Here is a 27973-nt window from a genome sequence, read left to right as displayed (position 1 = left end):
GTGCTATGGATATGCCCTAAAATTAAACAATTGTGATTTACAGGTATATTGTTAATGTTATAAGAAGCCAATTTACGTTATGCCCCAAGTTATTTATATTAGGAGATTCTAAAGTACTGTCTGCATTTCCCACACCACTGAAAGGCTGGATACAGACTGTTCTAATGACTGGATGAAAAATTACCATGAGGAACTGGAAGAAATACAGAGAACCTCCGATCTAGGAGTGGATGACAGAAGTAGGAAAAGTAGCGGCATATGAAAGAATGTCATATAGGATGCAGGACAAAACGGAAAGCTATCTTTTGAAATGGAGCAAATACCTGGACACTTTAGATTTCATAGACTAAAGACCATGAGGACCCACACTGAAATACATTGATCCTATGCCTTATGTATGTATGTATATGTGTATGTACAGGGTGGGGAAGCAAAATTTACAATGAATATTTAGTTGTTTTTTCTCAGCAGGCACTACGTCAATTGTTTGAAACCAAACATATATTGATGTCATAATCATACCTAACACTATTATCCATACCTTTTCAGAAACTTTTGCCCATATGAGTAATCAGGAAAGCAAACGTCAAAGAGTGTGTGATTTGCTGAATGCACTCATCACACCAAAGGAGATTTCAAAAATAGTTGGAGTGTCCATAAAGACTGTTTATAATGGAAAGAAGAGAATGACTATGAGCAAAACTATTAGGAGAAAGTCTGGAAGATACTATTAAAGAAGAATGGGAGAAGTTGTCACCTGAATATTTGAGGAACACTTGCGCAAGTTTCAGGAAGCGTGTGAAGGCAGTTATTGAGAAAGAAGGAGGACACATAGAATAAAAACATTTTCTATTATGTCAATTTTCTTGTGGCAAATAAATTCTCATGACTTTCAATAAACTAATTGGTCATACACTGCTTTCAATCCCTGCCTCAAAATATTGTAAATTTTGCTTCCCCACCCTGCATGTATGTATGTATATGTGTGTGTGTGTATGTATGTATGTATGTATGTATGTATGTATGTATGTATGTGTGTATACTATGATTAGACACCTCTGTGTAGATATTTATGTTGTATGTGTATTTATATACATGGGTACTCAAAGTGGGTGTGTGTGGGATAAAAAGCCACTATATTGATGGGAAGACTCCTGCTTACGGGTAAGCAGGCGGGTAGTTTATCAGTGCTCTAATGTTAATGTTAGATGTGTGATACACTGCAAAAAATGACTTCTATGGAAGTGAAAAAAGCCTTATTTCTAGAACATTTGTCTTATTTTTCATCTAAATAAGGAAATATATTCTTATTTAAAAAAAAATATATATATACAGGGTGGGGAAGCAAAACTTACAATATTTTGAGGGAGGGATTGGAAGACAGTGTATGACCAATTAGTTTATTGAAAGTTATGAGAATTTATTTGCCGCAAGAAAATTTACATAATAGACGATGTTTTTATTCTGTGTCCTCCTTCTTTCTCAATAACTGCCTTCACACACTTCCTGAAACTTGCGCAAGTGTTCCTCAAATATTGGGGTGACAACTTCTCCCATTCTTCTTTAATAGTATCTTCCAGACTTTCTCGTAATAGTTTTGCTCATAGTCATTCTCTTCTTTCCATTATAAACAGTCTTTATGGACACTCCAACTATTTTTGAAATCTCCTTTGGTGTGACGAGTGCATTCAGCAAATCACACACTCTTTGACGTTTGCTTTCCTGATTACTCATATGGGCAAAAGTTTCTGAAAAGTTATGGATAATAGTGTTAGGTATGATTATGACATCAATATATGTTTGGTTTCAAAACAACTGACGTAGTGCCTGCTGAGAAAAAACAACTAAATGTTCATTGTAAATTTTGCTTCCCCACCCTGTGTGTGTGTGTGTGTATATATATATATATATATATATATATATATATATATATATAAAATTTTCTTAAGATTTTCCAGCTAATATCCAGGTGGTTTTATTTCTTGTACTAAGCACTGTTTGCTGCAATTCAAGCATTTTTGTCTAGTTTTAAGGTGCATCATAGTTTTTTAGTTGATAGACTTTTTGTTTTGCTTGTTTAAAGAATTCTAGTCAATAATTTTTTTTTTCTTACCCCATTCGCAGAAGTTTTTTTGCTCAATATAAGCCAATTTGACCAGATTTAGGAATATTAGGCTTATATCTAGCATTGCACTTTTTGCAGTGTGATGTTATTTGTTTGGAAAAAGAAAAAAAATGCAAATCATAAAACAAGAAACAAAGAAATGTAGACTGATGTTGTGAAGGTAGTGTAGCACAGAGTTGCACAAGTTGTTCTGAAAACTGAGCAAATCCACTTTTGAGCAGTAGCATGACTGGAGAATGTTCAGTTAGGACACTCTTTTAGGTAGAGGTAAAGCACTTAAAGGAGTGTGTTGGAGGGGAAAAATGCAACAGGGCTGTTATCAGAGTTTAAGTTGGGGTGGGAGGTGATGTGGTTGGTTGTACTGGTAGGTGAGCTATATTCAAGAGTAAACAGATGTACAGTGTAGAGTAGTTAAAACGGAAAATTACACTTCACCTGGAGTCAATATATATATATATATATATATATATATATATATATATATATATATATATATATATACATATATATATGTGTGTATAAAACTAGTAACAGGATGGGTTTGATTTCTGTTCCAGCGCTAAAGTCCATGGTCTAGGGCTAGCGTTTAGCCTTAATGCTGCAGAGATGAGAGTCAGCCAGGAGGGTCTGAAAAGAGACAGCTGCAGAAATACCGACTGAAATAGTATATATAAACTCCATCCATCCACATATTGCGTGTACTGAATGTGTGTGTGGATGAGTGTCTTATGGAGACCTAAATCTGTCTATACAGTCACATGTGGGGACCTAACTCCCCCTAAATGCAGGTGCTATTAATGGAAATCATCCCATTTCTTGGTTAATAGTTATTTTAGGGTTAGGATTAAGTTTGATTAAGGTTAAAGCTCTTCTCCAGGAAATGAATTTATGTCAGTATGTCCCTGTAAAGTGTCAGAAACAGGATTTTGTGTGTGTGTTTACAGACCCACTCTGCCCTCCGTCCATTAATCTCAGACGTCTAACAGATGCGTCTCGCTTTCACTCACTTCGTGTTTTCTCACCAGAGCTGCATCCTGACAGCCCAAAGTGCCACCAGTAATGTTGAGGCATCTCACACACATGCACACACACACAGACACATCATTCTTTGTTTATTTATCCGCCATCGGGTGGTCATTGCTGTTGTCCAAATAAGCTGTTAACTGTCCCTGATAATACATGACCAGCTCAGAGGAAAGGAGGGAAATGAAATTAAAGCATTAAAGCCTAAAGCATAAACAAGCACTAATGTAAAACACACACAAACACACACACTCACACCTGAATTCAGCTGCATCCTGTGCAGATTTACCTCAGCGAGAGTCTAATGCCTCGCTGCCACGGTAGAACAATAAAAAAGGCTATAAACGTCTGGTCTCGCCACATTTACACTGGAAACATCAGCACTAACAGGTGTCATATTCAGTGGTGACAATACCACAGAGAAAACTAAGCGTGTTGAGTAGAAGTACAGCGGGTGCATCTCATAAAGATAGGGTTTGAAGGTATTAAATCAACTCTGGACTCGCTTATTTAATTTTAATCCCTTATCAAGTCTGGTGGCCGTTTGTTTCATCTGTCCTCATTCATTTTAGCTGCGAGGGAAAACTGCATTTGCGTCTTAATTGTTGGCTGAGCTACGGGTGCAGAAGTAAAAACAACACAGTACAAACTAAATGGGCACTCACTAGAGCACATACCTCTGCCAAGTTCTACACAATCATAGAACAAGTTAGAATTCCCTACCCTTCCAAATTGCTCGTGTTTGATGACAGAAAAGCAGTACATTTCTTTGGTGGAGATAAAAAATTCTCTATTATCGCTATGTTATTGTATTATAAACTGCAACGATAGCCCCTTTGTGAACCTCAGTGTCCCTAGTTCGACTTTATTGCTTGTCTTTCCCTTTTCGTTTGATGCTTAATATTTGTCCGCTACTGCGAGGAGCCAAAAACACCATAAAATATCTAAACAAATAAAATGAATTAAGTTTTGAATTTGTGCTAAGTCTTTAAAGATTTGTGAGGGTAACCTTCTTGATGCACTGGAGGTCCTCTCAGCTGAATGACTTTCTGTTGTCAAGTTTAAAGAAGTAATATTTTGCTTTTTTAAATGGAATTATGCATTTTAAAACACTTCCCTGTTGAAAGTGAAGCCAATGTGAAAATGTCATACAGTTACAGTGTAATAACACCAGTGGCAGCTAAAAGGTGGTTCTAAAAAATCTGATTCCCATAGACTTACACTGAAATCCTGTCTGTGAGTAAATACTGGGTATTTAAAAAAAAAAAGTTCTTACAGTTCTTTTCTACATGATTTGTCATTAATCTGGTTTTAGGTCTAACAAAACACTGATGTTGACTGTGTCCAGCTTTATTTGTGTGATTGACAAGTCAAACTTTTAGAGCTTCTATTTTGTCAATAATAGTCTTTTTCCCTAAAGGAGTGAATTTTTTTTTTTTTTTTTTTAAATGGAATTATGCATTTTAAAACACTTCCCTGTGGTCTACATAAACTGTTAATGCTATGCTTGGCTCTGAATTCTTCATTAATTCAACTCTACAGGTCCATCTTCAACCCTATTTCTGAGTAAAGACACCAGAAAGGTCGTTTTGAGCGCTGGCCCTTTAACATGAGCCACTTCACGCCCCACCCCCTCCAGGTTTTTGGCTGTGCTGCTCTGTCCCGTTCAACCAACAAGTGAACATTTTAGGTAATCGGTTTGAAGTTGGGACATATTTTCAGTATGGACTACAACCGTTGCTGCTGATAAACAATTATGTCATACTCGGAGAAATGTTCATCAGAAGTCTTGACCTTATATGTGCAAATGTTGTGATGTAACTAGTTATAAAACATAACAAATCAAGCATAAATTAAAACGGGTTGTAGAAATCCACTCGATTTTTACCAAAATAAATATATAGACAGCTTTGCAGCACCTGGAGGGTTCAAATTCACACTTTTTGAACTATTACGGTCCACAAATACACAAATGTACCAAAGACTAGTAAAAGTGGGTGTAGCAAAATATGACCCCTTAAAAATAGTGGCATAGAAAAATGTAATAATAATAATAATAATAATAATAATAATGTGTTTTCGTGTCATCTGCTTTTAATTTTCGTTGTCTGTGAGGACTGACCCCGCCATCAGTCAAGACTATTCAAGTATCAGCTCCAGTCTCAGTTTTCATATATTTTCCTGGTAGGACTTTGGTCACAGTGAAGTGTGCTTTCTGTATCTTGTCACAGATGATGAGTTTGGTCGGTTTGACATGGAGCTGGCTGAATTGTTGTCCGATGATTGACAGGTTGACAGGTCCAATGATTGGCTGTCTGATCTATTCAGATCACATCTGATCCAATCTGTCTCAAACTGCAGTTTATTTACGTCCGAGTCCATCTGTTCTGCTTAGATGTTGGTTGCTCTTTGGCATTGAGTCTGAACAACTGTCCTTTCAGATTTACAGATTAAGTGACTTTGGCCAATACGTGTTTTCTAAGAGGCATGAAAGGGTCCATTGGAAAGACACCGGCAGAGTTTTAGCTCTTGGAGATGTCCTAACTTCTCCTCCTCATCTTTTTGTCTTGCCACAGTTGGCAAATTTCTTTAACAAGGAAAATATGATAATGGCTGCCAGCTACAAAAGGAAATCACAAATAACAAGTGGGTTATTTTATATTGTTTTGTTGTTTCTGTGATGAATTAGTGCTGAGGTATCTTTTTTCCCTGAATTTATGCACCAGAATCTTGTTCTATTGCACAACATAATTAATTATTAGTGATTTGCTACTTGCCTATTTTACATTGACTCTTTTCTCTAAATAAATACAATAAGAGTAAAATGATCTCCCAGTTTTCCTTTGCAGTGAACAGTAACAGTAGTGAATCATGGTGAGGGGCTCTGCAGTGGAGAACACAGGTGGCTACAGTAATAACAGACAGCAGCTTCTGTTCAAACACCACAGTTTGTTGAAAACAATTTTATGTACTGCTCTGTTACCAGAGTCATATGGACAGACTACGACATTACACAAATGACGCCTGTAACCATGGTAACCGCACATAACAAGGATGAAGACAGCAGCTTTGAAGAGATAAACAAACGTGATGCAAATAAGACTGAAGTTATTTGTAGAAAAAACATCTAATGAATAAAATTTGACCCTGACCTGAAGTAAAACACTGCCGATGTTCACAGAGCTGCAGAAAATTGCAAACTGTCTTAAACTTTAGCTTTAACTTTATGCCCAGAGAAAATGTTTACCACCCCGCCCTCTGAAGGGGAGGCAAGGGGTATTGTTACCTCCGCCAGGAGGTATTGTGATCACTTTGCTTTGTGTGTTTGTTTGGTTGTTAGCAAGATAACTTAAAAAGTTATGGACGTATTTTCATGAAATTTTCATGAAATGTTGATACTGGCACAAGGAACAAATGATTAAATTTTGGTGGTGATCGGGGGTGGGGTGGGGACATCTGTCTTGGCGGAGGTCTGCGCTCTCCGAGTGCTTTTCTTGTTTTTGGTTTGGTTTCTTTGTTTGATTGTTAACACTCTAGCAGTAAAACTATTTGTTGAATTCATACCAAATTGGGTTCATAGATTGCCAGTGACCCAGAATAGAACTGATTTCATTTTGGGAAAAGTAGGTCAAAGTTAAAATTTTTTATGGATTTTTAAAATCTTTTTTCATTTACTTATAATGGGCAAAATTTCAAATGTCTATTAAAAAAATCAATTTTGTTTCACTTTACTTCAAACTTGGCACATATATAGACACGCATAGACATGATGACATCCGCTGAATTGATCCCAAAATAAGCTACAATACGTGTGAGGGGTGGGGTTTGTTGTGCCTGGCACCACTTGTTTTGATTAAATTTTTTGATATATAGCCACACCCTATTTGTAGCTGCAAAAATAGTCCTATTCCAAGCTTGTTTTTTTTTTTTTTGGGGGGGGGGGTGCACAGTGGGAGCACCTTAGGGCTTTGAGACATTTGTGGAAGCTTTCACGTGACTTTTTAACTGGAGCTGTGTTAATGTGATCTTGTGTCTTTGTCCATGTTAATACTTATAGTAATTAATAGTATTTTATTAGTTGTACAGAGATGTTGGCCTGAGAGATGCCTTGGTAAATGCTGTCACAGTCATCCTGCCTGGATGTTGTTGGCACATAAAGGACTTTTTCTAGATCAGGTGACAAGAAATACCTAATTTTAAGACAAGTTCAGAAGAAGACTGACTTGTTTTTCATGTTTTATCTTCAGCTTTGCCAAACACTTGATCCTCAGATGGTACATTTGTCTTCTAATAGTGATTTGTTCTTTTAAATCAAAGTCTCCTACACTGAAGAACAGCAGAGTGTTCTCTCTTCACCAGCAGCTACAAAACCATTTCTTAAGCCTTTTCAGCTGAATTTGGCGCTTTTCTGTTTTTTTTTTTTTTTTTTGCAGCTACTCCAGGAGACCCCAACAGTAATGGCTTCCCTTGTATAAAAGCATCCTGTCCATGAAATGAGAGGCAACAGCCAGAAAAGAAGCTGTGAAAAGCTTCCTGTCAGCTCTCAGTTGAATTTCTGTTCGTGCCTTTCTGTCTCTGCAGCTTTTGTCCAGGAAATGGATTTATCCCGGGGTGTCATAAGCAGGTGGAGGACACCTCTGCTCTGCTCCGTCAGCAGCAGAAAACATCCAGGTGGAGGTGTCATTTTCTCCTCATGGACGTTATTCTGTGTAACAGTTCTTTGAAACATGAGTGTTTTCTCTCCTGCTAGACCACTCGGGGGTTGGCAGGTTGATGTCTCTAAATGTTAAAGCTGCTTCAGCAAGCCGAGACGATTAACCGCTGACATTTTTTATTTTTATTCAACATCAGCCCTACTTCTCATATTCAGATCTTTATTCATCAGCCAGTAAATCGGTAAGTAATTAAATGTAGGACTAATAAGGAAACAATAATAGAGTCATATTTAGAGAAGCTCAAACATGATTGAAATTCAGGTTTATTTTTTGCAAACATTATTCGTTTTATTAAGATGCAGTTTATATGATAAAGCTACAAATTGATGGCAGATGTCACATTTTTCTTTTTATTTCACTGGAGTCACACCTACTATATAATATAACTAGCCTTTGTGGACATTTAATGCTTTTTCCTGTCGATGTAATACAGATATGGCACATGACTCTCATTAGAGTGATGAAGATTTTTCTGTGGAATTTTTGAGAAACTGTGGTTTTACTTTTAACTGTTTGTAAATATTTTATTTGCTTAAATTTGTTTTGCTTCAAGGTAGGTAAGTTGGCTGTTCATCGAAGGTGGAATGTCACAAAGAAAACCCTACATTCCAAGCCAGTTGCCTCATTATGCAATGGAAAGTCTGTTTGCTCAAAAGCGCTACATTCCATCTGTGAAAGGAAATGTCAGCTGGTGGTAGTGTGTAGCTCTGCTGGCACTGTTGACAGAGCTTTAATAGGAACATACTTAAGGTTAATCTGCGTCCAGACATCAGTCATTTGGGTTCAGTTAATATTACTTTTATGTAAACTCATCTGGGAGAGGCTCAGCTGTGTAGGCTAAATAATAAGTAAGTAGTATTTTAAAGCTCATATTTATAGGAATATAAATATGAGCTTTAAAATACTACTTACTAGGAATATAACGGGATGTAATGTTTTGGTGTATAGGCTCCAGCCCCCCCCCCGATCATAATTAGGATAAAGCGGGTTCAGAATATGGATGGATTTATGGATGGATGGATGGATGGATAGATGGATGTTTTAGGGCCTGGCCAAGCGAGTAACTGAGTGAGAAAGCACTGTGCAGTAATTCTAATCATTCCATATCTGTTTTTAAAACATAATGTAGCAGTAACCATAATAGCTCAAATTGTTGGTCTAAGCAAGTACTTTAACATGCCATTAAGGAATAATAACCAAATATTTAATAAAAACATGAATTTATCATCATTGACAAAGCAACAGAGTGAGGAAAAATATACAGCAGTTATTCAAGGTTTGGAAAAAATACCAAAAAGTGCTGTTCCTCAAGGAAAGTACAAATATTTAGTGTACCACACTTTTCTTAATATATGAGAGTACATTATATCCAACAATGAAACTGATGTCATTTGTATTTTAGTTTAAAAGAAATTAATTCATGGTAACGGAGCGAGAATCCAAAAAAGTAACAGAGTGAGGTGTTTGTTCAGTGTGATGCACCAGAATAATAATCAAAGATTTTATTTTTATTAAGATGCTGATAAAATGATAGAAGAAGATGATGATGATGATGAAGTCTTTGGCCACATATGTTTCATTATTACTATATTTAATACACATCTTTCTGCTGTTTTTTTTTTTGTAAATAATAAATAACATTCAAAATCATTACAATATTAGATTTTTATGAAATATGAGATTAGACACAGGCTTATATTTGGAACATATTTATTTACACATTGCTATTCACATTCTGAATTTATGCTGTATACATTCATTTACAGCCTTTACTGTGCTTAATTTACACTGTATTCTATTTACGTAGAATTTACATTTTTCTTATATTCAGTTGTAATTCAGGTATAAATTAAATAAACATAGCTTTAGACACTAGAGATATATGTCTTTCATGCTGAATAATGAAAAATACTGTTTTAGAAACAAAAAGATATTGACCCAGATGTTCACTTTGTCTTTGCCAGGCCCTTTAGCGTATAATCACAGAATGTTCTGTTTATATTTGTGGATCAAGTTGCCTTCCACAGTACACCATGTTGCACTGCAGTGTTTCTACATCAGCTCATCCCAGTTGTACTGCTCTTTTTATCAGTTATATGACAGGTGGCCTCCAGCGTTGAGGTGCATCTCCTATTGTGTTTGAATGTGGGCTAGAGTTTATATCCCCTTAACTAAAAAGACCAGAATAGACCAAATAAACATTGGCTCTAAGGCTACGTTCAGACAGCAGGTCTTAATGCACAATTTGGATTTTTTTTGGTGAAATCCAATTTTTTTGTGTGCTCGTTCATATTACACATTAAATGTGACTTCTATCAGTTTTGAGTATCAACTGAATGTGACCCTGAAGTGACCCGCCTTCACAAAAGAGGTCCTGATGTAATACATGACCACGCAGGCACATACTGTGTTAATATGTTTTCCCGCCACTCCTCCTCCTGGGATGCAGAATTGTGATGTCGCATTTCAGTGATGTAAAGGTTGGATAAATACGACCTGGCCACTCAGACTGAAGTCGCACTGCAAAATATCAGATACGTATCGGATTTAGGACCACATATGAAAGTGGCCTGAGTCAGATTTATGCTGTTCAAACTGTATTTAACAGATCGGATACAGGTCACATATGGGCAGAAAAATCAGATTCAGGCCGCATTTGCCTGCAGTGTGAATGTAGCCTAAGACTTTGGTGTTTTAAACTGCCACTGTAGGTCAGTGACAGGATGAGGGCAAAGCAGTGTAATCTGGATATTACACAGCTAATGTAATTAAAATCTTCACTGCCTGTCTAAAAAAATCACCCACTGTATTTCACTAAATAAACAGTTCAGATAGTTAGATAGATGTTAGATAATTACTGCAGTGATTAGTGATTATTTCAGTTCTTTAACTCAGACTGATGCAGTGAGTAGGTTCTCATTTGTTAAACCATCAGTTTAATAGAGAGCATAAAGATTGGACTGTGTTTCAGTGGACAAAGGTCATGTGGTCTGATGTGTCCAGATTGACCCTGTTCCAAAGTGAGGGACGCATCAGGGTGGGAAGAGAGGATGAAGTGATTACCCATCATGTCTAGTGCCCCGCACAGTACAAGCCTGCGGGGGGCAGTGTTATGATCTGGGGTTGATTCAGCTGGTGTGGTCGACGTTCAACATTATGAGTCCATAAAATGAGGTCAGCTGAATCCAAATATTGAATGATCAGGGTTTTGAGTATGAGTAGATTTTTTAGGTGCTAATGACAGAGGCATGTTCGAAGACGACAATACTAGGATCGAGAAGCCTCAGTCTGTGAAAGAGTGGTTCAAGGAGTATGAGATGCATTTTCACACATGGATTGGCCTCCACAGACCCTATGAAGAATCTGTTGGATTATGTGGGAAGGGACTGTGTCAGACTCTCCCATTAATGCAACTGAGGATGGAAATAAATGTTGTGACCTTTATTGTGACATTGTATTGAATTAAGCACTAGTGGCATAAACGATACTATGGCAAAAGAGTTCTGTAATCAAACCTAAAGGTGGTCCAACAAATGATTGTATGTGTGACTGTTCATTGGCAGGGCAGTGCATTCTCACACAAGTAATTTTACCTGTAAGTGCAGTTTCTGAACAGTAGCAGTACTTTTGAGTGAAATAGTTTTGTACTTTTTACATCTCTGGCTGTTAAATTAACTTCCAACAGTAGAAGGCAAGATCACTTTAATTTCCCCAGTCAAAAGAACCTGGATTGTGACAGGAAAGCTCTTCACCAGTTCATTTGCATATTAATACGAACACCCAGACATACAGTAATGATGTAATATAGAACCATGTCCACCCTCTGATGGTGGATGAGAATCAGTAACGTCAGCTGTGTAGACTTACTACTGTAGTATTAAAGTTTAGGTTCTGTTAAAGTGCGAGTCTTAAAAGAAGTTATTCTGGGACGTTTTATAAATATTGGACGGGAAATGCAAACAGATTGGACTCCGCCCCCAAATCTGTGAGAACAAATGTCTGGTTTTAGCAGTAATACATCCTCAGATTGGTTGCTGTTCTGCAGCAAAATTGTTTTTTTCTCTTGAAGTCCTTAGCAGGAGCATCCTTATCTGGAATGAACTGCACATTTTCCACCTGTTAGATGGGTGAGTCATTTTGAATGTGAATGGTCACAACCTCCTGTTTTCTTTACCTCCTTCTGTGGCTGTTATAGGCGAACCATTCAGGCTCAGAACAGTAGAGCAAGCCCACACAAAAAGCTGTCGGCAGGAGATAAGTCCCTGCTCACTTTGTGTCACTGGAAATTGGCACTTTGACTTCCTGAATCTATTTGTTGCTGGCAGTGTTGCAACAAGCTGAAGAATAATGGTTTAATTTTCCCCCTGACGCCTCATACATATGCAGCTTATGAGCCACAGCTTCAGTCGCTCATGAAAACTTAAAATTCGTATACAACACAATATGTCAGCTGTGATTCACTGGGCAGAAATTACAGGACCAGTGACATTTATGGGAATAATTTCTCTAATATGAAGAAGATTTATGAGATGAATACCGTGCTGAGAATCTCAAAACTTATCGTCAGAAAGTAATTTCCCTAAACCAGTCTTTCTCAAATGGGGGTATGTGGACCCCAGGGGTACGTGGAAGAAGCCCAGGGGGTACTTGAAATTTTTTGGGAAAAATACATTAAAAAAAAGTCATCATGTACCAAAATTACCTAGAAAAGCACTCAGAGAGCGCAGACCTCCGCCAAGCCCCCCCCCGCATCACCACCAAAATTTAATCATTTGTTCCTTGTGCCAGTATCAACATTTCCTGAAAATTTCATGAAAATCCATCCATAACTTTTTGAGTTAATTTGCTAACAGACAAACAGACAGACAAACCCCAATGAAAACATAACCTCCACCATTCCACTTGGCAGAAGTAATAATGACAATTAATGCTGAAATATAAACCACAATAAATGCATTCATATAATAGTTTTATTGTCATTCATCTTGTTTAAGCTTTGGTAACATTTTAAGAACATTTCTATTTTAAATTATTCAAAATGAGTTTATTTGAGTAGCTAAGTAATTATTTTTTGTGGATGAAAGGTTCATTTATTAATTAATGACCAATTAATTTATTTTTCTAATCAGTGAAAGAAGGTACTTTTCAGTTTATATTTTGCACAAAAAATTTACTTTAAAAATGTGTTATTTTTGATATTTTACAGTTAAATATATGTTTACAAAGTTTTGAAAATAAAAAGACACCTTTGGCACAGGAACAAATGTTGCCTACTTTTTTCAAATAAAAATGCTGAAGCAAGAGTTGGGGGTACTTGGCTAAAAAAGTATACGGGGTACTCCACTGTAAAAAGTTTGAGAACCATTGCTCTAAACTAAAGACTTGAGTAGCAGAGGATGGATCTAGCACAATGATCTGCATTTTTTTGTCAATGTGATGATGATGATGGTGATTTTACTTTTTTTTTCTGGCACATGGAATAAAATATATCCCACAAGTGTGAATAATCTGTGGTTGGTGTGGAAGTGCATTTTTACATTTTTAACTTTTTCAGTGCTGGGTGTATTTTTGTTTTTTTCCTCATTAATTTTCTGTATAATTAAATCTTTCATTTTATGGTGTTCTCAGTATACACAGAATAGACGATTTTTACTGTGTAAAGAAAGTAAGAAAAGTCAATAGACATCATTGGGATTTCAGTTAAATACACTGCAGTGCTTTATATCTTTTCTCATAGCTAATGTTATTATATAATTATGTATATACACAGTTGTGGAAAAAAAATATTAGACCACCCCTTGTTTTCTTCAATTTCTTGTTCATTTTAATGCCTGGTACAACTAAAGGTACATTGGTTTGGACAAATATAATGATAACAACAAAATACCTCATAAGAGTTTAATTTCAGAGCTGATATTTACCCATTTTCCATGTTTTCTTGATAAAAACCAAAATCACTTAAGTTCGTACATCAATAACTATGGCATTGTACTGCCAAAAACAGTGCTTTTAAGCTTCTTTTCTGTCTGTTAGAGTCACATGATACACACGGGAGTTAGTACTTGATCGCATAACCGTTGTTTTTGATGACTTTTGATGGTCTAATAATTTTTTCTGCAACTGTAGTATGGTACATCCAAATTGGTACACCATTTCTTATTATCATTGCTGTTTTATTTGTTGCAAGGTAGGGTCATTGTTTGAATTACAGGTGGTATATGCTCTACCATGTGCCCTTCTAGTTGTTATGCAAATTGTAACAACATGCATAATCAGTTGTCAGAATAATCATTAGTTGCAGCTAGTTTATACTGATAAACCCTGTTTTCATCACATTAGAATAAGAAGATAATTGACAGATTATTTATCCCTCATTACTACTATGTATCTCAGACACCCATAGACAGATATCTGTTAGATGGATTGTCATGAATATAGTTTGGACATCCATATATTAACTTGATTATGCTTTACTTTTTATCTACTGGCATCAACCGGTCAAAATGTTGGTAATATGCACACTTTTAGATGCATTTGACATTTCCTGACATTTACCGAGGCTGTTGGAGTCATGGATTAGATCAGTGGATTTGTCCCAAACCTACATATGACTATAACTGTAAATCTTTGTAGACTGTAGAATATATGTTGCAATCAGAGAGAAATTGTTTGAAAATTTGATCATGGGACTCTACTGTCACTGTTTGAATTCTGAAAGGACAATATTTCACTTTTCTTCTATTCATAAATGTTGCAGCAGAGGCAAACTATCCAAGAGTACAAATGGCAAACTTTGGGAGTACATTTAATATTTGTCAGGGCTGTTTTTTGTTTTTTTTTTTCTTAAAAGGAAATCAATATGAAATCCATTTAAAAAGTCCTTATGGCTGTGAAAATGTTCTGCAGTCAAAGTAAAATGAATGTAGTTTGTTTTTAATGGATTGAAATCTCAGTGTTTTTCCTTTAGGAATCTCTATCAGTCTCTGATGGAGTCTGAACTTCTTGTTTCCAATGGTAATAAGAGAGATTCTTCTTACTCTTGTTTTTAGAGACCTCGGTTTCATAATGAAAGACATTTGTTAGATAATGAGGCTCTTGTCTTGTCAGTAATGATGGTGTCATACTTTAACAAAGAGTCTCATCTCCTACTTTTGTTCTCCCTCTCATCCATCCTGCCTGCCTCTCATCTTCTGCTCTTCCTCTCCATCTGTTTCTAATTGATTACACTGCCAACATCTCTCCACCCAAATCATGTAGGTTACTTCATTTATCTCCTCTGTAACACTACTTTCCTCTCTTGCAGGTGAATAAGCAGCAGCTGCAGGCAGTCAAGGACCGTTTTCTGGCCTTTCTCAATGGAGAGACACAGATCGTGGCTGATGAAGCTTTCTGTAATGCTGTGAGGAGCTACTACGAGGTAAGTCAACCTACTTATTAAATAATGAAAATAATTACCCCGCCCCTGAAGCGGAGGCAAGGGGTATTGTTTTTGGTTCATTTGTTTGTTTCTTTGTTCAATTGTTAACACTTTAGCAGCAAAACTATTGGTTGAATTCATACCAAACTGGGTTTATAGATTGCCAGTGACCCAGAATAAATGCCATTAGATTCTGGGAAAAGTAGGTCCAAGTTCAAATTTTTTATGATTGTTTTTTTTTTTTTTAATCTTCCCATTTACTTATAATGGGTGAAATACATGTGAGGGGTGGGGTTTGTTGGGCCTGCCACCACTTGTTAAGTAATATTATAACAAACCTGGGGGAGTCTGTAGAATCAAGACTGGAGATCAAAATGAAATCCACCTTTTTTGTTTTTGGTACATCCACTTCATTAGTTTCAGCCAGACCTTGTTAAAGCAAAGGTTTTTCTTTAAAGGTTTTTAAGGATAAAACAGAAATACATACCAGCACTCTCAATTTCAGCAAGTTTCTTTGTGTAAAACTTAAAGCTGCTATACAAGGCTATATAACATTTCAAACTATCTACAGCAGGTAGAAGTCACACCCAGGGCTACGTAAACCACCAGTGAATTAAATACATATCTACAGAATGTATCACTCACTGAATAAAGTATAGTGTTTTCTTCCTCAGACTAAAACTTATAGCTGGTTATTTTGACAGTCGATCACGATAATACTGTGTCTTCTAATTTTCACATGCTGCATAAGCTGATAGTTTACATGATAGCTCTGTTAGCTTAGCTCTGTTTTAGACAGAAAACAGCCACAGTAAAACCACAAATCACCTGTTTTCTGTAGTTTATGTTGTTAGTAGTTGCACTCAAGATCTGTTTGGAATCATCCAAACAAGGTCAGAACTGTCACAGTTTAGTCTGAACCATAGATCAGTAAACGGCAAATTTAGTTGAGATAATAATATCACATAATAACATTATACCTTCTTAAGCTTCATAATCAAACTCACCCATGTAGAAGAAACGCTGTGATTTCAGCACCAAACCCCATTCTTCTATTTTAGAGCTGTGTCCAGAAGTGAAAATGACAACATTGCTTCTATGTCACTTTCTTTGATGCTGACAGTTGTTTTTTAGCATTTCTCATGACTTATTTGTAAATATTAAAAGTAGAAATCCTAGTATGGTTGGATATTATATGTTATTTTTCCATTTTGTGTTTCAATTCCACTGTCTTTATATAATTATTTGCCCTTTATTAGAAACAGAATATTTAATAACAGAGAAATGAATTATTTAGTAATGACAAAAGGTTGCAGCGACCTTTGGTCAACACAATCATCCTCGAGTCCAAGTGAATGTATCATAAGCATTGACACAAGTGATTACATAAGCAGTATTTATCAACAGGTTCTGATTTTTTTTTCTTGACATTTACCCTCTCTGTAGCGCATCACACCATCAACACACAGCTCATTTACAGGTCAGTTTTGCAGTCAAAACAAACAGTGACTTACACATAATTAGCTTCCTACATGAATTGCTCTTTGCCGTGTTATCATTTCTGAAGTTAGACTGCTGATCATTGTTGTGAGGTAAACCAAGACGAAAGAGGCAGGTTCTTCCATATCTCTAAGTACGGTAACTTCATTCCATGGCCTGGCCAAGCGAGTAACAGAGTGAGAAAACACTGTGCAGCAATACTAATCATTCCATATCTGTTTTTAAAACATAATTTAGCAGCAACCATAATAGTTCAAATTGTAGGTCTAAGCAAGTACTTTAACATACCATTAAGGAATAATAACCAAATATTTAATAAAAACATGAATTTATCATCATTGACAAAGTAACAGAGTGAGGAAGAATATACAGCAGTTATTCAAGGTTTGGAAAAAATACCAAAAAGTGCTGTTCCTCAAGGAAAGTGCAAATATTTAGCATACCACACTTTTCTTAATATATGAGAGTACATTATATCCAGAAATGAAACTGATATCATTTTTATTTTAGTTTTAAAAGGCATTAATTCATGGTAACATAATGAGGTGTTTGTTCAGTGTGATGCACCAGAATAATCAAAGATTTGATTAAGATAAATTGATCAGTCTTTGACCACATATGTTTCATTACTATAGTTAATACACATCTTTCTGCTGTTTTTTTTTTTTTTTTTATAATAAATACCATTCAAAATCATTATAGTATTTGATTATTATGAAATATAAGATCAAACACAGGCATATATTTAGAACATATTTATTTACACATTGTTATTTACATTCAGAATTTATGCTGAATACATTCATTTATAACTGCTCTTAGTTTACACTGTATTCTCATATATTTTCTGATATATCCGGTTGTAATTCAGGTACAAATTAAATAAATACAGTTTTAGAAATTAGAGATATATGTCTCTCATGCTGAGTAATCAAAAATATTGTTTTAGAGAAAAAATAAATTAACCCTGAAGTTCACTTTGGCTTGGCCAGGCCCTCCAACAAAGTGTAAAAATCAAAGCCATTTTGGTGTTATCTTTATTATTATGAGCATGTTTCTGCCCCAGACTCCTGCTGTGTAGCCTATGAGCTGTCTACCACTATCAGACAGTATAGACCAGACTAATTTACAGATCCATCTCTGGTTGTATTGTTTTCATATATATATATATATATATATATATATATATATATATATATATATATATATATATATATAGTTTTGACAAATTCATTTGCGATCCTATGGAAAATGGCAGGGTTCAAGTGCAGTGTCAGTTTAATATATTGAGAAAGGGAATTATTGATGTGATGGAAATATTTCTGCCAGCTTCTCTGATGGTTTCTGCTCAATTACTAAAGGCTCCACTGGTAAAGAATTTGTAATTTCCACAGAACAATATTCTCTTTTGTTTGGACCTATAAGAGGTGAGGCTTTCCAGCCTTCATCCACCTCCACACGTCTGATGACAGAGTGGCTGTTAAGATCTTATGGCACTGAGTAATTAAAAATATTGCTGGTGTTGGCCACAAATAGATTAGAGAATCGATCCAGTGGGTATTTCTCTGTTCTGAAGGAGGTTTTGTGAAGGTTGTTTTCATTTTTTTTTTGCTTTTAGCCCCTCTGACCCCACCCTTACTTTACCACACAGCGTCTGATATTATCGTAAATATTCACACTGTGCTCTCAAAAAGTTTGCATCCACTGGTGTTAAAAAACCTTGAAAGGAGACGCTTACCATTACACAGAAGAAATCCAAAAAGCAGACTGGAACACAGCTTTTTCCGTTTAGTCTTTTATTTTTAGTCATGTTAATTTTAAACACTTCACAAATGCCAGTGAGCTACAGTATTTATAACTTTAACTGTAGCTCGGATCATATAACGATACTGTGTCTCAGCAAAATTAAATTTGATCAAACTTCATCAAACAAATTAAACTTCTGCTTGGTAACTTTGTATATGTCATTTTTAAGTAAAAAAAAACAAAAACAAAAACAGAAGTGTCAATAATGGAACTGATTAGAGCCACACAATTAACTGAATCACAGTTGTAATCACAATAACAACCTAAAGTGATATATAATTACAAAAGGCTACATTTTAAAGGTCCCGATGTAAGAGGATTTTAGGGTGAGTATTTGCAGAAAAAAGAAGAAACACATCTGTCATATGGTGATACGTTGGATCTGGTGACACTAGTGTTTCTGATTCATGATTAGACTGTGGTGGGCCCCTATAGTCTATCATACTCAGACGCAGTCTAATAATTAACTGAAAATATTGTGGTAATCAGAGTCTCACTGAACCATGTTGCTAATGATCCAAATACATTTTGATATCAACTTGTAGCCCGCTGCTAACATTACAGGGTGCGATCAAGCGGTAACACATGGACACATTTCATGTTCATCAGTCTGTCATGTAAGCAGAGTAACTTATATGCATGAACTATACATATTTGAGTAGGTATTTATAAGCACTTTAACATTATGTATAGCAAAATTTGGGGAGATAAAATTCTTAGGTGAAAAATGTCAAATTACTGCTCGGTAACATGTGGACTGGAAATAATAATAATAATAACTTTATTTGTATAGCACCTTTAAAAACAAAGTTTACAAAGCGCTTTGACAGAGGGCACAACAGCAGGATACACGAAGCAAGTAAAAACACTAAAACAGAAGCAACACAATTAGAGAGATGTATGAACAAGTTAATTATCAAACAGGATCAAATTTAAAAATTAAAATTAAAAATTAAGGTTAAAAAGGGGACAGACATCACATAAAAGCAAGTCTATAAAAATGTGTTTTAAGAAGTGATTTAAAAGATGTTACTGATTCCGCAAGCCTTATCTCCTCGGGCAGGCCGTTCCAAAGTCGAGGGGCCCTGATGGAAAATGCCCGGTCACCTTTTGATTTAAGCCTCGACTTTGGAACAGCCAGGAGCCCTCTGCCCGAGGATCTAAGGCTGTGTGCTGGCTCGTTGTTAACTAGCATTTCTTCTATATAACTTGGGGCCAGGCCCATTCGAGCTTTAAAAGTGATCAGTAAAATCTTAAAATCAATTCTAAAACATACTGGGAGCCAGTGGAGGGATGCAAGGATAGGAGTGATATGATGTTGTCTGCTAAAACCAGCGAGAAGCCTAGCTGCTGTGTTCTGGACCAGTTGGAGGCGAGACAGTGATTTTTGGCTGATGCCGGACAGAAGTGAATTATAGTAGTCAAGTCGGGTGAAAATGAATGAGTGGATGATTGTTTCCAGGTCGTGGTGTGGGACTATTGGTTTGATTTTGGAAATAGTTCATAGCTGGAGAAAACAGGATTGGATAACTTTATTTATGTGTACTTGGAAGGAGAGGTCTGGATCAAATATTACCCCGAGATTTCTTGCGGTGGGAGTAATGTTTGAAGAGAGGGGACCGAGGCTATTTTTTATTGCAATGGTGGAATTTAGTGGACCGAACAGTATGACTTCTGATTTGGAGCTGTTTAGTTGAAGGAAGTTCTGGGCCATCCAACGGCTTACATCATTAAATGGATATCAATTTTTTAAGCTTCACGCAAACATTCAAAACATGCGGTTCTCGACAGAAATTGATATCAAGTAGGACAAAACCTTTTAGATATTATGTTCAACTATGCTGAAAATAAGTTTTGGAGAAAAATATTGAAAAGTCTCTGTTTTATTGACACGAGAATGTGGTAACACATGGACAGGCTGCCATGGTAACATGTGGACGACTCTTTACCATTGTATGCATCATCCAAAATGTTGACTTATTTTTAAAAACAAGCCAGATATAATCAACAGGAAAATATATAAAAGATAGAATAAATATGCATATAAAAACTATAGAATATAGGTGATAGAATAAATATACATATAAAAACTATAGAATATAGGTGATAGAATAAATATGCATATTAAAACTATAGAATAAATATGCATATAAAAACTATAGAATAAATATGCATATAAAAACTATAGAATATAGAATATAGAATAAATATGCATATAAAACTATGTGTGACTATAAAAAGATGGAGACATTAGTATCAGTAAAATTGTATCAGTCCTTTCCCTGTTTTTAATATAAAATAATGGAATTCCTGAAAAGAATTTTGAGAACCATGTACCATATTAGTAATAAAATCCTAGAAATGTGGAGAAGAAAAAAATGAAATACTGCTCAGGGTTCAAAGCATTAAACTCAGTATTTGAACAGAAACTTGTCCTCCGCCTCCAGATATAACCTGTCCTCTGTCGACTCTTGTTACTGTCTTTCTTCACTCATCAGAGGACAGCTGAAGCAAAAATTGCAATGAATTTCCTCAGCCTTTCTTCCATTTTTACTCCAAGTCCTTCTGTTGTGTGCTGCTTCTGTCTATCTCCTCTCATCTGCCAAAGTGTCGATCAGTCCTCATGAGATGAAGATCGTATCGGCCACTCGCAGCTCGCCTCTTAATAGAGTGTTAGACGAGAGAATCTCACAAAACCTCTGGTATAGAGCATTTGAGTCACTGCAGAGAAGCTGAAATATCAAAGAAGACTGCTCAGATCAGACACAAAATATCCTCATACTGAAGGAAACATGCCTGTAATGGATGACAAAAAATCAGAATGTTAATGATTGTCACTATTCAGCGAGAGATCCTTCAGTCAGCTTAGATTCTTCATGCCAAATATTCATTTATTTTCTTCGTCTTGTTTAATACAATAAGAAAATGAAAACAGGCTTTCAAAAATGCACATGGGGCATCATAAATTTATTTCTAGCATGGCTGGTGTGCGTCTAGAAAGAAGGCATGCTGAACATATTATTTTTTTCATTTACAAGGTGAGGCAGGGAGGCGAGCCCAAGCAGAGTCTCACCTCAGGTGTCATGAACCCTGCCCTGATGGTGCTACACCTGCCAGAAGGTGGAACAGGTGTCCTAAGGCTATGGAAAGAAGCCTCCTGTGGATCTGATCGCTAGAATCCTGCAGATGTATTAACTTAACCAAGCTAAAGCTGCAGTAGTGGATTTAAAATGACATTTCAGCACATTATAATCCAAGTGGTCAGAGAGGACATGAGACTTCTGCTTCTACTCCCTGCCTATAGCCTGTAGAAAATCTATCCCATGGTGTCTTGATTTTGTCCAAACACAAGCATCTTCAGACAGGTAGAGGGATTATATACATGATTAACAGCTGTAATTACCTGCCACTGTTAAGTTTTTGTCTATGGCAGCCTCTACAACTTATAGATAAAGTGGCTACAGTTTTCCGTAACAACATGAAACCATGTCAGATCTTCCAGCTTGTGATAAGGACTGAGAGCAGAGAGCTACAGAAGGAAGGGGTGCACCTATAGCTTTACTTGTTTGTTAATCAGCAGTAAGTTGCCTGTAGTCATTAGTGTCTAGACTGTATTCATCATATTGCAGTCTTGTACTTAATCATAAATGCAGGAAAATGTGTCCCTCATTTCTGTGGTCAGAATCACCTCTGAGATGTGTACCAATTTTATAATTACCAGATAAACTATGAAAAAAACCAAGCACAGTTGAATCTTGGTATTGAGTAGCCAAATGTGAAAATCAAAATTGGTTGAATTCCTTCTTTTCCTGACATACCATCCAACTGTGCTTGATCCAGAATCATCAGTTTAAAGGCTTTCAGCAGGCACAGAGGAGGAGTTTATGCAGAAGGGCCTGAATCATCAGCAGAGATGGGAATCCCAACAGGAAGTGAGACAGATGGAGAGTCAAGAAGATTTCACAGGTTTCACACTGATTCTCCTCATCACATTAATGCATCATTACTGTAACATATTAAAGCCTCTCAGTGGAGCTGTTGAACTCCTCTACTGCTGCTGCAGCTTCTCCTCAGAAGACGTAATGTCTGTCATTCTCTCAAGAGAGACATATTAGTTGTGCACTAAAGACGCCGCAGCTGATTAAAGCCAACTAATACTAGTTTCAAAGTGGTGTTTAGTGTTGTGTTTATGATCAGCATGGCAATTATCTGCTGCAACAGGCTGCTGAAGAACAGACACTTTCCTCAAATATGTCCCAAAGCTGTTTTATCGCATGTTCTGCAGCATCCGTGGTAGCCATAGTTGTCCATGCACCCATTTTCTGAACCGCTTGGTCCTCGTGAATGTTGCATGGGTGCTGGACACTATCCTGACAACCAAGGTTATTATTGTTAACGAAAACTAACGAAATGACGAAAACTAGGATTGTAAAAACATTTTGTTAACTGAAATAAATACAAACTATAATTAAAAGAAAAAAAAGATAACTAACTGAAACTGTATTTTGTGTTTACAAAACTAAAACGTATAAAAATTCTGGATTAAATTCCCTTTGTTTTCGTCAATGTCGAATTGATATAAAATTGATTTATTTCCCCCAAGCAATTTTAGCTGGTGGCACCACATGATATTTAATGATCCGTCACTTCTTGTCACTTGTCGTTTAGTCGTCTTCTCGTCCCGACTCTACCTGGAAACATGGAGACTAAAGTTGGGAGAAAGCAGCAGAGTCCTGTCTGGGATTTATTTGAATACGACGGAGAAGAAGAGAAAAGATATAAAGAAACTAAAACTAAACTAAAACTAAGTATTTAGAAAATAACGAAAACTAATAAAAACTAGCAAACCTGCTCTAAAAACAAATTAAAACTAACTGAATTAGAGAAAAAAGTCAGAACTAAATGAAACTAAACTATAATGAAAAATCCAAAACTATTATAACCTTGCTGGCTACCTATGGGTGGGGAACACCATGGATGCGTCACCAGTTCATCACAGAGCTAACATTCATTCATTCATTCATTCATCCATCATCTGAACCTGGTTTATCCTCACTAGGGTCGCTGGAGCCTATCCCAGCTCCTTATGGGTGAAGGCGGGGTACACCCTGGATGAGTTGCCAGTTCATCGCAGAGCTGACACAGAGACAAACAACCAATCACTCTCCCATTCACACCTATGTGCAATTTAGATTAACCAGTTAACCTATCAGTGCATGTCTTTGGATGGTGGGAGGAAGCTGGAGTACCCGGAGAGAACCCACACAGACACAGGGACAACATGCAAACTCCACCCATCGACTGGTGTTGGAATCGAACCCAGGACCTTCACGAGTGCTATCCTCTGCACCACCATGTCGCCGCCAGGGCTAACATATAAAGATAAAAAAAAATCATCCACACCTACGATTTTGATTGACAAATTAACCTATTAAGTTGTATGTGTTTTGGAGGAACCATGCAAACTCCTCACAGAACGGCCCATGACAGTTGGCGCTGGAACTAACCCCAGAAGATAATGCTAACCACTGCACCACCACAGCCAAAAGCATTATGTTTAGTCTTGTTCATTCCTGTCCTCATCTGGTTAATATGATAGGGCATTTCTTCATATCTGACACAAACATTGCGCTCAACTACTTAGATTTTGTTGGTTAGGGGTAAAAGACTTCAGACAACATGTTTTTGGCAATAACCTGAGAGTTCATAATGATATTCAAGAGTTTAATAGGATAAAAAATGATGATGTGATAACAATTGATGTCAACAGAGGTGAACTTATTCAACCACATTCTTTTCTGTAAAAGTAATACCCAAGTTAAATTACATTTTAGATTTTTCGCTGCAATCACAAATCATTAGCCTCATAGCATAATTGCCTGAGTCATATTTTTGGCCAAATTGTGAAATCAGCTTAACTTTACTCTCCTAACACTGCTGCTTCATTTTATGCAGATATTACAATTTTGCCAAAAATATGACTCAGGCCAGTGGTTGTCAAACTTTTTCAGTGGAGTACCCCCTGAAATGTACTTTTTTTTTTAGCCAAGTACCCCCAACTCTCACTTCAGCACTTTTGACTGAAATAAATTAGGCAAAGTTTGTTCCTGTGCCAAAGGTGTCAAAACTTTGTAAATAAACAACATATATTTAACTGTAATATATCAAAAATAACACTTTTTTAAAGTACATTTTGCATGCAAAATATAAACTGAAAAGTGCCCCCTTTCATTGATAAGAAAAATAAATAAATTGGTCATTAATTAATAAATGAACCTTTCATCAACAAAAAATAATTAGCCTACTTAGCTACTCAAACTCATTTTGAATAATATAAAATAGAAATGTTTTATTTTTTTAAAGTTACCAAAGCTTAAACAAGATGATTGACAGTAAAACTATTATATGAATGTATGTATTGTGTTTTATATGTCAGCATTAATTCTCATTATTTATTTTGTATTCAGTACATGATGACTTATTTAATGTATTTTTCCAAAAAAATTTCATGTACCCTTACTTCTTCCAAGTACCCCTGGGGGTCTGCATACCCCACTTTGGGAACCACTGACATAGGCTGTTATGCTATGAGGCTAACGATATGTTAATTCAATGATAATTTGTATTTCACCAATATAAAAACACTGACCTCCTTTTACACTTTTTACACCCTTTTACGTTAATCTACCTGTTACTGTTACAGTACAACGTGTACCATCATGCAGAAAAATAATACAAGATCTACGGTTTTCACGCCCGATTATTAAAGGTAAATATTTAACTCTGAATGAAAATATTGACATTTCCTCTTTCTCTCATGAGCCACGTAAACCATGGGCCACATAACCTGTCTATGCTCGTACAGGCTGATGATAAAGCATCTTCTCTACTGACAAACTTAATCATAGCCCCTGTAAATTAAGATGACAGGGTGATTATTCATTTCATCAGCCACTTGAGGCTTATTCAGACTCCCCCGGATCTCCTCTGATAAACTTTCACATATAAAATACTGTTTACACTATAGCTTTACTAAGATATGTATGCACAATCCCTCAGTATGCAAATTGAAAAGTAATAGTCAGTGTCAACACATTATTTTTCATCCCACATTACTCCAGATCTGTTACTAAACCCGGAAACAGAGATCATTAACGCCTGTCAATGTTTCATTTCATACACACAGATATGAACATATGTTAATGTGTAGTTACTATATGTGTGCACTTATCTTTTCCAAGCTGTGTTGCAGAGTTTGAATGTTGTGGTCTGGTCTCTCTTTAGTTCACAACAAAATCATGGCAATCAATATACAGACATAAAGAAATGCTCTTCAGAAAGTACATCAAATGGATGTTACTGCAATTATGAAACATCAGACCTGTAATGGAGAACACGGTTTTGCCTGATTACTGTTCCTACACTCCATACTTCTTTCCCTCTTTTCATGAATATAATGATGGTACCACTTCATCGCCTCATCGAAGTTTAGGGAACTGGGGGAATATCTTAAGTTGCCGTGGTAACCTCAGTCTTTTTTTTAAAGTGTCTGAGAGAAACCAGCAAAATTCATAGTTCAATCTGCGGTGAGGAGTTTGACAAATCACAGCTGCATTAATGTACCTCATATTGTTGCCAGCAGTTTTAGGCAAAGCCACTGCACAGGATTATTCGTGGTGGTGGATGTCACTGTCCAACCCTCGTCCACATGTCCACGCCTGACTTTTTCTTCGTGTTGAATTTTCTTGCTTGTATTAGATCACTGGAGACGGATCATTTTATTAAACTCAGAGCGTCTGTTTGCGGTGTTCCCATACAGACAGGGTTTGGCTCGCAATGTCTTTTTTTGTTTTTGTTTTTTTTAGTTATAATCACTTTTCCACCCAGCGTCTACATCTTGCCCGTATTTGTTTTGTATCACCACTTTATCTTGAGTTTGACCATAGTCCTCTATAATCCGCAACACAAGTATAACCTGCGAACATCTTGTCAACACATTCGCAAATTAACCCCTATGTTTATTTTGTGCAGCACACTTACACAGGATGTGGACAAGCTCACCTCTCATAGACCTTTTGCACAACTTCTGTATTTTTGACCGGAAATACGCAATTCTAGCAGAATTCTACTTCCTCATCTATCAGGGCAACTATGGTGTGAAGAACAAGAGGTGTTATGTAGTGTCCCAGGTTGCTCTTGTTATGCCCAAAAGCAGCCGTATCTGTCTTTTCATTCTTTTCCTGTGGACAGTGAGGTTAGGCGGAAATGGAGTCAGGCAATCCGGCAGGATGAGGGACCAAAGTTTGTGATTAAGAAGTGTATTACGTACTGTATGTCTGCAGATTACGTACTGGGAACCGATGTTCGCAGCCTGAAACCTGGGGCTGTTCCTAGCCTTTTCTCGTGGGACAGCGTCATTCAAAGCAGACTATGATGCTTTAATAGGGCTGACTGTACATTAGACATAAATTATGTCAAAGTAAACATGCTAATGACTTGTCATTCTAGCCAGTGGTTCAGTAACAGCCTGATCGCTCTCTACTTACCTTGATATTTATGGCAAATGACAAATTCCTTGTGGAAAAATTTGTACCCTTTATTGATTTTGTTCTTTTTGGTTGCAGAGTTTTCTTCGATGAAACTTGCAACATGTAATGCAAATGTAATATATGGCAAATCGGTCAGGCAGGTTGTGTACACTCTTATCCATTTTGTCTCACTAATACGCAAGTGTGAAAAAGATGGAAAAATATTCCATACTGTTGCTGCCTTGCATGTCATCCACGTCATCTTTTGAGATGTCACTTTTGTGAGGGATTGAATTGTTTTCTTTCACTGAATACATGTGTTATATTATAACACGATCGTCCTGGTTTTATACCCAAAACACTTTTGAAATTTTCATTTATAATGAACGATTTAGCCTCCATAGTCCTTGACTGGGAAATGACTTGAATAAATAAAACAAACAAAAAAAAATGTTGTAAATCACAGATACTGATTTGTATTGGATTAATATGATTGTAAAATCTGCGTTACCAAAATGGGGTGGGTAATTTGCAATGGAATTTTTAGTTTTTACAAATACCTAGGTAATTATAACCAAGTACTAGGGGTTCACATGTAATCTTAGTTCTGTGAAAATGGGGCTTAACTTAACTTTTGTGGATTTTAGGTATAACACTCATGACAATGCATACTGTTATGGACTTTTTTTTTTTTTGAGAGCAAAGGTGGACAAACTTGCAATTAAAAAATACTTAGTAGTCTAAACTTAGTTGATGTAACTTCCGGCTTCACTGGCTGTTGGAGGCATTTAGCTGCACGGGGGTACTTCTAGATTTCTGATTTGCTGTTTTTTTTCCTGCTGGTTATTTTTGCCTCCTG

The 27973-nt window shown here is 36.4% G+C and overlaps 1 protein-coding gene across 1 annotated transcript in view; it reads left to right on the top strand.

Moving 5' to 3' along the window:
• Positions 1 to 27973, top strand: part of cadps2 (Ca++-dependent secretion activator 2) — a 308305-nt gene that overhangs the window by 52591 nt on the left and 227741 nt on the right. Inside the window, exon 2 of the mRNA XM_030137611.1 lies at positions 15167 to 15280. Coding sequence (XP_029993471.1) covers positions 15167 to 15280 — 114 coding nt within the window. The remainder of the gene's footprint in view (positions 1 to 15166; positions 15281 to 27973) is intronic.

Source organism: Sphaeramia orbicularis, chromosome 6 (genome assembly GCF_902148855.1).
Source record: "Sphaeramia orbicularis chromosome 6, fSphaOr1.1, whole genome shotgun sequence".
NCBI lineage: Eukaryota > Metazoa > Chordata > Actinopteri > Kurtiformes > Apogonidae > Sphaeramia > Sphaeramia orbicularis.
Note: the sequence above shows the minus strand (reverse complement) of the source record. Positions and strands in the feature narration are given on the sequence as shown.